At 39.6% G+C, this 17,269-nt stretch overlaps 1 protein-coding gene across 1 annotated transcript in view; it reads left to right on the top strand.

The window, feature by feature from the left end:
- The window catches only part of NFXL1 (nuclear transcription factor, X-box binding like 1), a 35,171-nt gene that overhangs the window by 6,004 nt on the left and 11,898 nt on the right, over positions 1 to 17,269 (top strand). Inside the window, exons 7-19 of the mRNA XM_053458427.1 lie at positions 920 to 1,081; positions 1,791 to 1,891; positions 2,280 to 2,394; positions 2,981 to 3,105; positions 6,028 to 6,150; positions 7,037 to 7,127; positions 8,406 to 8,526; positions 9,930 to 10,089; positions 11,168 to 11,259; positions 12,806 to 12,827; positions 13,341 to 13,475; positions 15,192 to 15,358; positions 15,980 to 16,049. Of these exons, the coding sequence (XP_053314402.1) occupies positions 920 to 1,081; positions 1,791 to 1,891; positions 2,280 to 2,394; positions 2,981 to 3,105; positions 6,028 to 6,150; positions 7,037 to 7,127; positions 8,406 to 8,526; positions 9,930 to 10,089; positions 11,168 to 11,259; positions 12,806 to 12,827; positions 13,341 to 13,475; positions 15,192 to 15,358; positions 15,980 to 16,049 (1,484 nt within the window). The remainder of the gene's footprint in view (positions 1 to 919; positions 1,082 to 1,790; positions 1,892 to 2,279; positions 2,395 to 2,980; positions 3,106 to 6,027; positions 6,151 to 7,036; positions 7,128 to 8,405; positions 8,527 to 9,929; positions 10,090 to 11,167; positions 11,260 to 12,805; positions 12,828 to 13,340; positions 13,476 to 15,191; positions 15,359 to 15,979; positions 16,050 to 17,269) is intronic.

The raw sequence follows: 17,269 nt of genomic DNA, 5'->3' as shown, positions 1-17,269 counted from the left end.
CAGAAATACCCTATGCTTTTATATATATATATATATATATATATAATATGAAATCAGCCATAACATTATGACCACCTATATCAATCCGAACTCACAATAAGTGAAGCAAAATCTCTTTCAACCAATATATACCAACACCTAATAGTGGAATAGTGCTGCAAAAACACAAGGACAAACCCCCCAAATGTCCCAAGAATAATCACAATAAAATAACAAAAAATTGTCTGCTCACCCAAAAAATAAAATAAAAATAAAATAATGTAAGTAAATTTAAATGAAACAATATATAAATACCCTTCTAAAATATACGCAGTATCCAACAGGCTCATAAAACGGAAACAAAAAAATAAAAACAGCATATAGTGTAATACATTCGATAAATAATATAATAACAGGACAGATTCTTACAGTAAACCTGGCTGGTCTGAGATTTCGCCGCACCATACGCAACAAACTGCGATGCACTGTGTGTTCCGACTTCTTTCTATCAGAACCGGCATTAATATTTTCAGAAATTTGAGATACAGTAGCTCGTCTGTTGGATTTGACCACACGGGCCAGCCTTCACCCCCCACGTCCATCAATGAGCCTTGGCCGTCCATGACCATGTCGCCGGTTCACAGCTCTTACTTCCTTAGACCGCTTATGGTAGGTACTGACCGGTGCAGACCGGGAACACCGCACAAGATCTGCAGTTTTGAAGATGCTCTGATTCAGTCGTCTAGCCGTCACAATTTGGCCCTTGTCAAAGTCGCTCACATTTTCCCTGCTTAAAACACATCAACTTTGCAAGTCCTTTATAGATGGACTCTGTTTTAAGTAGAAGTACCTCTTCATCTTTTTCACTTTGTTTTTGCTTCATTTCCTTTATTAGCTAATTTTAACTCTGATTAATGTCTTCCTCCTCAATGTTACAAAGGTCCGTGTCCTCCCTGCCCCAAAATGGTTTCTACAACGTGTTTTTGTAAGAAGGCAAAGCCAGTTCCTCGCAGATGCAGCACCAAAGAATGGTCTTGCCAACAGCCATGTGGAAGGATGCTCCTCTGCGGTCAACATAGGTGTGAAAACCCCTGTCACAAAGGTAACATGTTATTCCAACTGTAAAATGATAAATTGTACCTACGTATTGTATGCTGTGCTATCATAGTTAAAGGTTGTCGAGCCTTGGTGTGTAGTTATGTCTGTATATGTGTGTTGTATGGCCATGCCCTTCTCTCTGAACAGGGGACAGAAATGATCACCACCGTCTACAGTATCGTTGCAAAATGAGCTTTAATTGGAATTATGTAAAGCATAAAAATGAGTCTGGAGAAGAGACCCAAGTAGTCTCAAAAGCTTACTATTTAATAGAGTTAACCAATAAGGATAGCATCTTTACCTGGCTCTTTTTCTTTCCACGGCCAACATGGTACGTTTTTGTATCCATATTACTGTATATGATGGCCTCTAAATACTCTGCGGTCTCCCGTGTCCTTCCCGTTCACTTTGTGCCTTTGTTTCTGATTTGCCATTTGCTAGACGTTCCTGTTATTTACAAACGGCAATGAACTTTCAAATATGCTAAAACATTCTATATGATTTTTGTTTGCTTGGTTTACGTTAGTAGGTTTTTGAGATCTTTGCCCAGGGAACCGCAGGATGTAGAATAGCATCACCTATAGTAAAGTGCTGAGCATACTAGGGTAGGTGTCCTCAACATCGTCCCGCAAAGCACTTGGGGTTTAGTTTAGTAGACTCGGCAATGGGATGTATAATTGCGAGGGGTAAGTTTTCTTGTGTTTTCGTTGCAGGAGACTGCCAGCCATGCCCAAGAGTTAGCAAACAGAAATGTCTCTGTGGAAGAAAGACAACCGAAAGGCTTTGCGCCAGTCCCTCCTGGCAATGCGACCAGGTATGTTCCAGCATGGAAATATATTTGCACGATTATAATACCCTTTTTTATTTATTTATTATCTCACTTAACCAAAATATTAACTGCACTCCCTAGTAAGCATAACTATTAAACCGATTTCAAACAGAAACCTAGATATGTAGTACTGAACTAGTTCATTGAGAGAGTTTTATAACCCTGTGCATGTCATGCTGTAACTATGCATTATTTCTGGAAGCTCTAAAATGCACCACACTGCATACGAGGAAGTATAGTTACCGTAACATATTCCTTAAATACTAAAAGACTCCATTTAATTCTTTGAGCTCTCACGCGCTATTTTTCCAAAGTGTGCTCAAGTATCTCCCCAAGTCTAATATTAATTTACAAATGCAAACTGTCGTTGTAGGTTTGCGGTAAAACATTACCGTGTAGTAACCACACCTGTGAGCAGGTTTGCCACGCTGGATCGTGTGGACAGTGCCCTCGGTCAGGGAATCGCTTGTGTCCCTGTGGAAAATCAAGTAAGTTTACCTTTTCACATATTTGGATTAGGCATTCAAGGTTTTTCTTCAATGACCTTAAGAATGTGAAATTTGTATGATATTGTATGACGACATTCAACACTCTTTTCTGTGCAAACCTTGCCTAAATGAAAAATGTTTTCTTGAGAGTATTTCTGAAAAGCCCCCGTCTACTTACTGGCTGGTGCTAACAGCTACTGCCTTATCTAAGGTCTTCAAGTGATGAGACAGTCTCTGATTTTACAGAAGCCTTTTGTGTCTGAAAAGTATGCTGGTCTTATTATTGAAGACCTCTGACAAGATCTTGCGGAGGCTTTTGGTTTTAAGTGTAAATACAAGTCTTTACTCTTTAACTGAAGTCTCGTGTGTGTGTGTGTGTGTGTGTGTGTATGTATTCACTATACTTCCAGCAGGGAGGTAAGGAAAGGGGTGTCCATCAGCAATGGCCATCTCTGTTTACTTAGTTTGCTGGCTACATAAGAAAAAGAAGTTCATGTGAAGTTACTGAGCTGATTAAAGCTGATCCTTTGGATGCCACCTTTGTTAACATATACAGATGATATGATATTTTGTTTTTCTGATGCAGAATACACTTTGCCGTGTACCGAAGATGTCCCTACATGTGGGGATAACTGTGACCGAGTTCTGGAGTGTGGAATACACAAGTGCTCCCAGCGCTGTCACCGCGGACCCTGCGAAACCTGCAGACAGGTCAGTTTTTAACCTCTTCCCTGCGTCTCGCACCGTGCAGGCTTTATGTTCTTTGCTACGTATAACAGTAGAGCAATGAGGTCTCGCTAATGTTTAGAGTACCGTATCATTTGACTATGTTTTGCAAAGAGCCTGTGACCAGGATAAAAAGGAAAGCCTAGTGGGCAACAGTTGTCTGCAAAACTTGAATAACATTTTCAGACATAATAATTTAAGTATTAAAGTTGTTAATTCGCTGTGTGGCTGTCCATATTGAGACCAAGGTGTCAATTTCGTCACCAATGGCAGAAGTAGGGTCTCTAAATATCTCTATTAAGAAGGAAAGGAAAGATATACAGATGCGTTTGCCCTCATTCCAATTCCTGCCTTTATGATAGTCTTGTCTTGGACTGAATCACCTCATCACAGAACATAAAAGGGCTGAGTTGGCTCAAGGTTACCCTCATGGTTTTTTGTCAGTTAGAATAGTGAAGAACATCTGCTATGCTAATTCCATTAATGCTGTGCCAAGTTCTCCTGGCTTTTTCATCTTGCATATAACTCTGCGGTCAGTGAATCTGGCCCCATGTCTGCGATATGGAACTAGTTATGAGTGGGTAACACTTGGATTGAGTTAACGTAAATTATATCTAAAATAAATGATTTCAAGAATTGCTTCCTCTCTCGGTATGTGTATAAAGTCCAGTCTGCAGTAGACATTTCTGATCAATACTGAGTGGGGGGTTTGCCATTTTTTGGGATTTTTGCACATAATCATTCTATACATACAGTCAAGGTTATAGCACATATCCCTGACTATGTCTGGGAAACCCTGCAGATACTGACAGGTTTAATGACCTTTTTTAATAATATATGTGGAGAACACTGAGCCTACTGAACTGCATGTATGTTTTTACTGCCTCTGGGACCTTATCCATCTGAATTTGTATTATTTAGATTTTTGCTAAATGTTTCATGAAAATTCACAAACAAAACCAGATTAAATGTATATAATTAGGGTGCTGTTAATATGCCAGTGATAGCGAGCAATTTTAACTGAACTGTGAAGAACTCTGGAATAAATATTGTTCCATTTCTTAATTTTAAAAGAAAGGTAGGAGCTGCTGCTTATATAGCAAATTCCGCTGCCATTGATTTTAATAGGAATACTACACAACAGGTGCTGGCAGTGTACTTAACTGTACATCCCGCTTTAGCAGTAGCCACCAGGGGAGATGTAGAACGAGACAGAAGGCCCATTTTATAACACCCATAAAAATATAACTCATTGGCATTCAGTAAAATGCATTGATAGAAAATGGACCCCAATATACTTTTTACTTAGACACAGTCCAGTGTCCTGCACGGCCTCACAAATGAAGAATGTATATTGTAAAGGAAGACAGGATGAACTTCATATGGAGTGTTGGAGTGTCCCTTTAAACGTACAGCTTAATTGTGCGTTTGCCCTACATACATATCCGAAGGGGCAATTGCCCCCTGGACCACTTGCTGAGGCAGGAGTGAAGTGGGAAGGGTGTGATGGTATGAGGTGTGATGGTATGAGGTGTGATGGTATGAGGTGTGATTATGATGTAAGCATGTTTTAATGTGTTCTTGTATGTATGTTGGTTACCAGTAGGGGGGGCTAGGGTTCCACTCGTCAAAAAGTGCCAGCCCTCCCCTGTTTATGTAGCACATTCTATGTTCTATAATATAAGATCAGCAGCCAAAGGGTAGCTTAGTGTGAGAAATAAATATTTCCTGTATACATTTATGTATTTGTATTCATACGTTTAATTTTGTTTTCACGATATTTAAGTTGGCTTAATCAGCTGTTCCAAGTTGGCATCTGTGTCCTGAAATAATTCTCATTCTGTTTAAATTATCCTTGGAGAACATACTGCTGTACTGTTTTGAGAGAAGCGTGTCTGGAGAATCTGTAACATATGAGTGCTAATTGGACTTTAATTATTTCCACGTATTTCCCTTGCCCGTTTCACAGCACCACCGGTCCCATGGGGTACCGACTGCAGCAATTTGTGTCTTGCTATAGAATGCCTTATATTGTAGGCAACTGTTCAAAACCACAACTTTCGAATAACATTTCAGTAATTTCAAGGAATATATGAAGCCTTAGTGAATACCTGGAAAAATATAGTTCTGTTCATAAAGAAATCAAAATGCTTACCATAGTCCAGGGCACACAAACCGGGCCGGATCCCAGTAGGCTCCCCAGGCAAGAATACTCTTATAGGGTGCCCCCATTTTTTCTTTTAGAAAATGTTTTTTATTGTATTATTGTGTTTACACAATTTAATTAATAAGCATTTTTTATTTTATTTTGAGAGGGCCACTGGGATTTTGTTCCCAATAAAACAATCTAAGACCATCCCTGAAGCCACAGTCCTTCCACCTCCATTCTCCAAAGATGACTTGCTATAGAGGTGAACAATTCATTTATAAAAGGGGAAAAATCAGAGATATTCATCCGGAAATATGCCGATGTTAAATTGGGACTTAGATTTTTACGCGCATTTACACCCCATTTAAAATTTTGTAACATTTTTGTGCCGATTTGCTTTTTAGGGCATTTAATTTTAAATAAGACCAAATATTTCATAAATATTAAGGTTAATTCTTCATGAACATTACTTTTTGAAATTGTTGATTAGTATAAGTTGAAGAGTTTCACGTTCAAGGTTGCGAAGTTCTCATTCTCTCGACAAATTGAGGAAAGACTCTGTGACATTGAGTTTGTTTTAACCTTGCCGCAGTTGTGAAGGACCATTTCGTTTTGAAGAATTTGAGCGTTGCGTGAAGAACAGCTCATAACTGATTGACACGTACTTTAGACATACAAGAGCCCTGAATTAAAAACATCTCCTTGAGGACAGGATGGATATCGAGTCCCAGTAAATGTCATTATTTCTGCTTTTAAAGGAAGTTGAAAAGCAGTGCCGCTGTGGAAAACACTCAAAACGAATGCCTTGTCATAAGCCTTACCTGTGCGAAACCAAATGTGCCAAGACGCGGGATTGCCAGAGACATCAGTGCAAGAGAAAAGTAAGTTCATAGCCAACATAACTGCACGCGGAGACCGCAGCGCAGCCTCGGGATAATTTGGTGGATAGGGTACAAAAATAACCCTGTAATTTAACAGACATGGAAAATTAGGTGAAGTATTTGGTAAAATTTCCAGAATTTTGAAATATTTATTTTTTTGTCTTATATTTTGAGTTGTCTTCTCCTGTTCTGGTGTATATATTTGCCCAAAAAGAACATATGTTTATATGACTCCAAATAACAACTAGATACATCCCTTCATAACTGAAAAGAGAGTCCCTCTCCAGCAATACTAGTGTGTCTGGTCCATCCTTACCTATTGTGTAATACACCCTGACCTTTTTTTATTTTATTTTAAATATATCCTTAAGTATACACCATCTGGTTAGACATTTATCTTCTGCAGGTTATGTGAGATGCCCTGATTTATTATTATTCTTGACATATTCAGAAGATGAGCATGCACTTGACATACAAATCATTCCCCTCCTCTGTGACCTAGTGCGCTAATGATGGTAATTCACGGCAAGAAATAATACTGAACTCAGATTTCAGTTTGAAAACTCTGGAAAATGCTCAATTCATCTGTGCTATGTTAGAGAGCTCCAGATACACGTGATGGCTGGAATGTTCCTTTCTGTTCTGAGAGGGCAGTTATTATTTCTCTTTGTAATTTGTGTCATCATTAAGTTGGTTGTTTGGCAATAGAATAGAGTTGGGTATTCTAGTCATGTAGCCTTAGATTTGTCACGAGGCAAAGACTTTAAATCAGCGTTTCTGGCCTCTTAAGAAGAATAAAGTTCCTTTGTAACAGAGGAGGCAATCGATTTCAATACCAGAATACCAGAATACCACCATTGCTGATCCAATATCTTTGTTTATTTAGTGTTGTCCTGGAAATTGTCCTCCATGTGACCAGCAGTGCGGCCGTTCCTTAGGTTGTCGTAATCACAAGTGTCCCTCCGTATGTCACAGAGGTAAGTCGCGTTTTATCTTTTCAAGGTAATGCATTCTAAATACATTTTAGTCAAAGTTTCTGAAATTCTGATCAGTATAGAAGCCTTGAAATGTGTTAACATTTCATGACTCCCAAGATCACATACTTAATTCTATGGCATATTTGGGTGGTTTTCTTCAGACGTATGGCCCTATAATGTATGGAAGTTTACTGAGAAGGTGATACAGAAGTTTAATGGCTTTCCAGCAGAAGTGGTAGATGTTAATACAGTGAGGGAATTTAAACATACATAAAGTTATTCTGAATCTAAGATGAGACCGGGGGCTGGTTAAAGCCTCTACATCAAGAAAAATGGGCAGACTAAATGGCGTTTCTAATACACGTTAGAAGAACATTATTGGAACTCAAATGTATCACCAAAAATGAACGTAGTCTGTCATTAGTCTTTGTTTTAAGTGCAGTGACTTTTCACTTTGTTGACCTACGTTTTATAGAGTTACTGAAAAATTAGTTCTCATGGTGTCAATCCAATCCTAGTTTCTGGGTTCATTGTATGTTGTTTTAGCACATTTATTTTGTTAAGTATGTTTGTATCTCACAGTGCGGCATCCAGCGTATAATAAAAAGAATAATTCATGTGTCTGCCAACATTTTACGGATCTAATCATAAAAGAAACATTAATTTATGTGATTCTTTGAAGCCTCGTGAAACTGAAAAACACCCTGACCTTATTTATGGCCTTGTCACCACTGGAATCTTTTGGCACTCGGTAGCCCAATCTCTTTGAGAGGTTGTGATGGACTTATGAGGGTTTGTGATGTGTGGCACTTTTTCATTTGAATTTCAAACGTAACGGGGTAGCTTTAAAAAAAATAAAAATGGCACAATGTCTGACAACGTTGGTTCTCCCCCCAAAACCCCTGATTGTCTGTGTGATTGTTTAACATTTGATATTTTAATTAGTGTTTGGTGGCTTCCATGTTGCATGAACCCAAATGCATTTTACTCTTACGGAAGCCAGGGGGGCTGTCTCTACTGAAATCAGGAAACATGTGAATCCCTTGCACGTGCTCAGTAGCACTCTGATTGGAAGTCACTAAAGCCGCAGCCAATAACATTTGCTAATATAACATTAGTTTTCAGGTAGCGTACATGTGATTGGATGCTGCTACTCCCATTGATTTCATGTTGGCTCCATACAAGTTCTCTTTGACTGCTCCACCAATTGAATAATAGATTTTCAGTACAGGACCAGAGGACAGTAAACTTTTTCTCCCCTTTCATTTATAATTTCAGGCAGCTGCTACCCTTGTCCTGAGACAGTTGACGTGAAGTGCAATTGTGGAAAATCCATATTGACTGTTCCGTGTGGCAGAGAACGCAGCACTAAGCCGCCACGGTGCAAAGAGCTTTGCGGGTGTGTACAGATCTGAGTCTACCTACATGTGTATAGTAAAGGAAAAAAGAGTCTCAATGTAGAAAAAGTACCAATATACAGCAGAGTGGTAGGGTGCGGTTCCTTATAATCACACCAAAGGATATGCTCAGGCAGCTTCCCCTGCCAGCACTTCCCACAGGGGGGAGTGCCGGCACGGGAGGTTGTCTAAGCGCATCGTGCAGACGTTCACCGGCTGCGGCAATGCGCGCGTAAAACAGCCTCCGCTGCCGGCACGTCTGCACGGTGTGCTTTAACAAGGAGTGCTTTTACGTCTGCCCCCCCCCCCCCGGTTTACCAGAGCAGACTCCCGGGTGTCTTGAGGGGCTGGCGGGGGACATCTACGCGTATACAACGTATAGTCGGGGGGGGGCAGAGTGGCAGCATATCTTGGGGGTGGGGGGGACAGTGGCAGCATATCTCGGGGGGGGGCAGAGTGGCAGCATATCTCGGGGGGGGGGGCAGAGTGGCAGCATATCTATTACAAAACTTTTTCTTTATAAAAGCACCTAACATTTAGGGTGCAGCCTATATCCGAGCCAATACGGTATATATAATGTGTGTGTGTAAAAAAGAAATACAGAGAATCTCATGGCACAATAAAAATATCAACCATATCTGTGTATAAGGAAATCCAGATGTTCACCCTTTTTAGAGCAGCTTACTGCTCTTTTGTGTTGCTCCTGGACCCTTTGGTCACCGTTATTGATTCCTCCCAAACACTAGCTCTGATAAAATAAGAACCAGCAATTAGAAGGTAATATTTTTAATTCGATATATATATAAAAATCTTACATAAAAGTTTGTGTTTGCGGTCTTGCATAACCATCAATATTCTGGTTAAAACTTCAAAGTTCAATCCCATCCTCCGCCATATCAATGTGTATACTAAACTGCATAGTAGGTTTGGGGAGTGTGTCCAGACCCTTGGGCGTCAAAGGGTTAAATTACAATATTTGTAATTGCAATATGATTTCAAAGCAAATTTTATTATTCCTTTGGTTTGACTAGTCTTTATTATAATATTACCAAATTCAAATAAAAAAAATAAAGCATGTTTTTCTTCTGTATGGTAATGGTTTTCCCAGTGATCTTGAGAGCACAAAGCATATGTAGGAACACGCAATTTGCATGACGGATGACACAGGTGTCTCAGCCATAGGCAAATGTACTTGTCATTCATTGGTCGATAAGGTTTCATGTGTCTCCGGTTCTTGAACTTTTATCTCATTAATGCGGAGGATTTAAGATAATGAGTTTAATGTAAAGTTATTTGATTTTTCCACAATTGCACGTACCAAGGCCATGGACCTGTGAATATGAGTATATCCTGGTTACATTTTACATGGTATTTTTCATCCTATTTTTCGGTTTTCATTGCCTAGACAACCGTCTACCTGCCATCACGAGGTTAGAGAAACTCACAGATGTCACTTTGGCCCCTGTCCTCCATGTCGACAGATCTGCAAGAAGGCTTTGAATAAGTGCGGTCATTTCTGTCCCACTCCTTGCCACGATGAAGCCATTGTGAAGCAGACTGGCCTGGTAGGAATTCATCTGTGATGAGAACAAGTCCATGTGTAACTCTGGGATTCATGCTGTGAATGTTTATAGTTTGCTAACCTTTAAGTGACATTACACTTTATTTTTCACGTTTTTAAGAAAAATCTTAAAAAGTAAGGTTTGCGCAGTCATTATGTTAAGAGTTTGAGTTAGAGGACTGCACTGGGAGGCGGGTCCCGCGGGACCCGCCAAAAAACTTGCGGGCGCGGGCGGTCTTGCTGGGGCTGCGGGCAGGAGCGGGCGGTCAGGCACTGTACCTGCGGGTCCCGGTAATCCCGCGCAGTCCCACAAGGCTGCCTTCTTGCTGCTCCCTCACAGTGTTTCCTAGCTTGCTCCGCCCAGGAACAAAACGGAGTCACGTAATGTGACGTCACTTCCTGTGACTCCGCCTTGTTCCTGGGCGGAGCAAGAGAAGAGACGCCGTGAGGGAACAACTCGAGGGCAGCCGCACGGGACTGCGCGGGAAATCAGGTAAGGAGGCGGGCATGATTGGCCACAAATGTGGCGGGAGCGGGCGGGATTGGCCACAAATGTGGCGGGAGCGGAACACCCACATTGCGGGAGCGGGCGGGAGCGGGATTAAAATCCGCGGGAGCGGGCAGGAGCGGGATTAAAAAAGTAGTCCCGCGCAGGGCTCTAGTTTGAGTATAGAAAATAGAAAGTAAGCATCCAACAGCGTTTGGGACACCTTTACTGTTGGAGAGAGAATGAAGGCTGCAGGGTGTATCAGTGCTATCACTTTGCTATTTTTCTTGTGACCTTATAAATATTGCTTAAGGAAGAGAGTAAAATAATAGTGTTACCATGCAAATGTTTTGATTTGTTCCCCTCCATAACAGCTTATGTGATCCTGTATGCTAAAAAACAATTTTATTATCAATAAATTCTTTTGCAGAACCTTTCAATAAGGGCATAGAGCAAGTCAGTTGCTACGATGTGGTGGCTTCAGGGCTTTAATCACATAATGGACAGTGGTCACAAGTTCCTCTGTAATATACTGTATTTCTTCTGCCCGCTCCTGTGAATTTCCATTGACAGTGTTTTTTTTGTTCTTCATTAGCCTCAACTGGCCGGTCCATGGGAGCAACCCTGTGAGCCGGCCTTTATTCAGAAAGCCTTACCCTGCCCTCCATGCAAGGTTCCTATACCCATGTAAGTACCGAGCAGAAACAGAATGCGCGCAAGTCTCTTCTACAAAAATGTCCAACATGATTTTTTTATGTAAAGAGCTCAATTAACGTCCTTACTTGAGAACCTTTTTGGGCTTTCTCTAGTCTCGGGTTTAAGCAGACATGTTCTTTGGCTGATTACTAAATATTCTAAACCAGGCCTGACCAGAAACAGTCCAGGGATGTTGTGTATCCATGTAGCTTAATTAATTTTTAATTAAGATGCCTGTGCTCAAAGTTGGCATATCCAGAAAACTATGGCCTGTTGGTGGCTCCTGTACTAGAGTTGTGCATCCCTCTTCTTAACTAATCCAATGATAATTGAGTCACCCATATGTTTTTCTTTCCTTCTGATTAGAAAGTCAATTCTTAAACCTGTGGTTAAGCAGGTATTTAAGTTCTAACAAATTTATTTTGGACCATGATCACTTATTACACACAACTGCGGCTGTTTCCCCCATTGTAGTCAATCAAGCTATTTCATGTGTGCAGCTTCTGAAATGTTTTCTTTTACACGGGGATCTGTTATCTTCAAGGGCCGCTCTCACTTTTACATGTTCTTTCTATTATGGCCTCGTTTGGGAATTGGTTCGGGTTCATGTTACCTTTAATATCCTTTGCATGGGTTTTATTACTTCCTCTAAACCAGGATGTTTTATGATGATGAGATGTCTGGCCTAACTGTTCATTAACCAGCGTTATATAATATTTCCAGACAGTGTCCTTCCCATTTTATCGATTACATAGTCTAATAAAAACAACACTTTTCATATGGTTTTCCCATTTTCAAAAATACTGTTCCTGTGGATGTTGACTTACTGGAATTCCCAGGGATCGCTATATTGGAGAATTATATAAACGCTATTGTGGGAGATTTAGTTACGGTTTCATTTCAAAAAGTGAACCTGTCCCTTTAAATTCCCTCACTTCTATAATCATCATCCCAACAGTGAAGAAATACTTTTAAGCCTTGCATTTGAGTCTCCTGTTCATTTTAGGCTCTGTCCTCTTCTCTTTTTTATATATATATATATATATATATATATATATATATATATATATATATTTTTTTTTTTTTTTTTTTAAGCATTTTTCCACCTCTGAGCTATACTTCCCCTGATTTAGTTTAACCCTTTATGTATTTAAATGTCTCTATTTTGTCATTGCTTGCCTTTCCCTTAAGCTATACACAAATACCTGGGAACCTGGAGTCTCTAGGTGAAGCTTTGCTACCCCAGGTCTTTGGGTCAGTTTCCCTCCTGTATCCGTGTTGACAGTTGTTGGTCTCTTCTTTTTTTAATGTTCATTTAGCCTGTGCATGTTTTTAAAGAAATTGGCATTTCGGCATCTCAGAGAGCTGCTTAAGTCACTGAAAAAACACGTATTTGATCCTTGACAAAAGAATGGACTTTGAGTGCTCCTTTAAATAATGAAGCAATCATTTAAAGATAAAAAATAGCGTGGAACTGCTGAGTTGCGTTCCCATTAATGTATTTCTGTAGCTCATTCTTTTTCTTTTTTCTTTTCAGGGAGTGTTTGGGGAAGCATGAGGTACGTGTCTAAAGCAGTTTTTCATTTTCTATGTTTATATGAATCTATGAGAACATATATTTCAAATAGTTCATAGAGGTTATGCTTTGGTATATGTACATGTACATGTTCTAAATACACTGCTTTAGTGATGGCGATTTATTTGCGCTGCTTTTGGGACAGCGTTGTTTAGTCATTTTAATCTCAGGGTTAGGATGAACCTTAAGATGTGTATGAGAATGAGTCTGGTGGTTATTTCAGTCCTCTAGCTTTTTGCCATCTTTGCCACCTACATACACATCACATGATGAGCAGTTTTCGTTACATATAAACATAGAATTTGATGGCAGATGAGAACCATTTGGCCTGACTAGTTTTCCTGAAGTAAAGACCTTGGTCTTGTTTTAGATTCAGAATAGCCATACATGTTTAAATCCCCTTGCTGTATTATTGAATAATGAATGGACTGGAGGTTATGTATAAAAGATTGTCCCTTGATTAGTGTTTTAGAGAACTTGTCTTAATGTTTTTCAGGTAAGCCCTCTGCCATGCCATTCTGCTGGCCCGTTCTCCTGTAGAAGACCATGCGGAAGGCAGCTTGCATGTGGCAATCACACTTGCTCGAAAGAATGTCACAAAGTCACAGACGTTACTGGCAGCAGACAAAAGGTGAGATCTTTGGGGGGACATCAAGAAGATAATTTTGTCCATTCCGCATTATATAAAAAACATTCTCTGTAAATTAATTACACCCTTGTAGTTAATGGCATCAAACTAAACATTTGATATGGGACTGTCGTGCAGAACTCAGGACAGTCGTTCATTGGTATTCCTTTGGTGTTCATAAGGGCGCTGTACTCTTTTTAATTTATTAATTGTGTGAAATGTCTCGTGCTCATTAAACCAAAATGTGACATGAATAGCCATGCAGTTTTTATAAGTATAATACATGTTTTATTACATGTTCATTAGTTCCTTCTCTTGCTCTTTTTCTACGTTCAAAACTAAGGTTGAACTCATTCTTTTTCACCCTCATAATAACAAAAGCATTTCTAAAACAGATGTTTCACATTAACGCTCAATCTACTTTTACTTAATTTACCCATTATTAGCCAAAATGTTAGCATATGATAATGGGATTCGGGGAATGAATTGATAGTGTTGTTGGTTGTCTTGTCTAACGCTTATGGAGGACCATGTTTTGTAATGCTGCAACATCTTTAGAACAAACTGCCGTATCGATTTTGTTTAGAGGAGCAGGTTTGCTAATTCTGTATCAAGTTACAAAAGTGTTAAATTCAGCAAATTAAATGGAACTGTGCCTTTTTTAAAGCCCAATTATTTAAGATGCATGGGATAGCTCATCAGGATTATTAATGCATTAAAGCAGTTTGTCCTTGCAGATAACATCTTGTTTATGAAACACTCCGTGTTCTTGACATTGTCATACTGATGATGACCTCGTCTCTTTATTGTATTTTTGATCTTCCTTATTTAGTATTAAATGGAAATTTCCACAGTAGCTGTTATTTATGTTGATGTTCTTAATGTTTTGCTTTCGTATTTGTCTTGGCCACGTTCCCAAAGCAAAGTTATATGGATAACGCAAAGTCATTGCTGATTTGCAAAGTCACATAGTTTTTTTCTCAACTCTTTCTTTAAACCATAAACCAAATCTATTGGGAAATATGGAGATGATAGCCCTGATTAGTAGAATATATTCTAGGAAGACAATGGAGGTTACATATAGAGAGTGATTCTCCTCTAGCGTGATGGAGTCAATTTAATGTTCCTTGGTCTTCATACACATCCACCAAATGAATAGGCATAATAGACAGACAACCCATGAGCTTTTTATATTAAATGACTTTGCATTTTATTTATAAGGCAGATTCCGTAGAGCGGTTGGAATCGAGGTTGTACATTTAATGGGTAAACTTTGGTGATGCAGCAGTGAAAGGAGTCAAAGGAGTCCTGCGACCTCACAGAACCATATTATAATTACAGGGATTCAGTATAATGATGGATGGGTCATTCAATGCCAGATTTTTTTTAAAATACAGGTTTGCCTGGGTTATAATTCAAATATATGTGTTTTGTGCAGTGATATTGGCTGTATAGTCCATGAATATTGTTCTTGCCAAATGTAGCAATTAGGATCAAACACTTATCCAGCAAAAACCCTTGCGTAAGATGTACAAAGGGCTTCTTTTCTTAATCATGGCTTGTCAGTGTATAATACATTCAAGGAAGTAATCCCAATTGTATTTTGGATTTTTACATTGTATGTATGTTATGCCTAAAAAACCCTAATGTCAAACTGACATTTTTTTTTTTAAATAAAGGATTACTACGATATATAACATCGTTTTTCGGTCTTTGCAGTGTGGTCCTGAATGTTTGGCTTGTGAAGAAGAATGCACCAAACCTCGCCCAGCAGGATGTCCCCATCACTGTAATTTACCCTGTCACCCAGGAGATTGCCCTCCATGCGTTCAAATGATCAGGACTAAATGCCACTGCAAGATCATCAGTCTTTATATCGAATGCAGGTACACAGAAGGCGTATTTCCTAGGGTGATTGGTTTCAGATTCATTCATCAGTAAACATGACCAATTGACATAAAACAGAGTGCAGTATACAGCATACAGGCCTGGTGTTATCTCATTTATATCATGTAGGCTGCCATTGTTGTCAGTTGTGATATTTAGAGTAACTGTCCCACATTGAGCTGATTCTTTACAGCAACGGAACAAATCCGGTCCGCCATAGAGCAGGAATTGGCCAACTTGGTGGTTTAAGACTGGTTCTGTTTTTTACCACAGGCAGTATGATAAAGGAGTGTGTGTCTATTGAATTGGGATAAGATAGAGGTAGAACACATACAAAAAGCTAATACACAACTACATTATCTACAAGTGTTAAAGGGTGAGTGTCAATGAATGGGTTGATGTAATGGTTCACAAATGTCTCTCCCATTAGTGAAGCGGGCCCGATGGATCAAGGATCATACCAAGATGTTTGACGTCCTTCTCTTGTGTTTTGGAATGTTAACACTGGGTGTTGACAAGCCCATTCCTTAATGGATAATAATAATGCATGATTATTTAACTATTCACTACCATCGTCTTCTTTGTAAAATGACTTTGATCATCGTGTTTTATTTATTTAGAAAAATGACGCTGGCTGACACAAATGAAAAGAATATTTTGACTTCATGCAAAAATCAATGCCCAAAAGAGGTAAGTGTTTTCATATTGTCTTTTTTTTTTTTTACTCTACCTTGTTCTACACGCAGTATTAATAAATAAAGTATGCAACAGCTATATGTTTATTTCATCGATGACCTGAGATGGATCATTCATCATCAGAATTGTACCGTATTTGCTCGATTATAAGACGACCCCGATTATAAGACGACCCCCCAAAATCAAAATATTAATTTAGGAAAAAAACAAAAAGCCTGAATATAAGACGACCCTATAGGAAAAAAAGTTTTACCAGTAAATATTAATTCATGTAAATATATTTTTTAAATTTCCTTTTATTTGCCAACCTGCCCCCCCCAGTTATGCCACTCTGCCCCCAGAAATGCTTTATACCCCCCCTATTTGCCACTCTGCCCCATGATATGCCTTATACCCCTATATGCCACTCTGGCATATAGGGGGTTAAAAGGCATATCATGGGGCTGAGTGGCATATAGGGGGTTAAAATGCATTTCTGGAGGTCCAGAAATGCATTTTAACCCCCTATATGCCACTCAGCCCCATGATATGCCTTTTAACCCAGCATGTACTGGCTGCCTTGGCTTGATAGGAGTGTGATTGCTGCTAACAGCAATCACACTCCTATCAAGCCAAGGCAGCCAGTACATGCTGGAACCTGGGGATGATAGTAGTGGGATTACAGCCTCCCTATGCCATGCTACAACCCCCACCCCCCTTACACATCCATGCTATCACACACAAACACACATTCACAAATATTTAAATACTCATTCATTCCATTAATCACACATACTTCACACATTAATCACACATACTTACCCAAAAACCCTCCCCCACCCCCTTACCTGAACTGCAGATCTCTCACTCGAAGACCGGCTGTACCAGCAACTTCTCTGGCCACGCCCCCAGAGGAGGGAGGGGGAGATAGAGTTCTGTGAGGAAGCTACAAGCTTCCTGTCCTCCTGCTTCTAACGGAAGAGACGCTGCTCGCGACCGGTAAGCAGCATGGCCCCAGCCATTTTTTTGGGGTCTGATTAGAAGACGACCCCGATTATAAGACGAGGGGTATTTTTCAGAGCATTTGCTCTGGAAAAAACCTCGTCTTATAATCGAGCAAATACGGTATTTATTTTTAGATTTTTATATGTGCCGTTTGCTATTTAAGGCAAAATTATTTGTCAGTTTCTATTTTTCATGGCAAATCAGCCTACCCCACCAGCACTAAGAGAGGG

The sequence above is a fragment of the Spea bombifrons genome, chromosome 1 (genome assembly GCF_027358695.1).
Source record: "Spea bombifrons isolate aSpeBom1 chromosome 1, aSpeBom1.2.pri, whole genome shotgun sequence".
Classification (NCBI taxonomy): domain Eukaryota; kingdom Metazoa; phylum Chordata; class Amphibia; order Anura; family Pelobatidae; genus Spea; species Spea bombifrons.
Note: the sequence above shows the minus strand (reverse complement) of the source record. Positions and strands in the feature narration are given on the sequence as shown.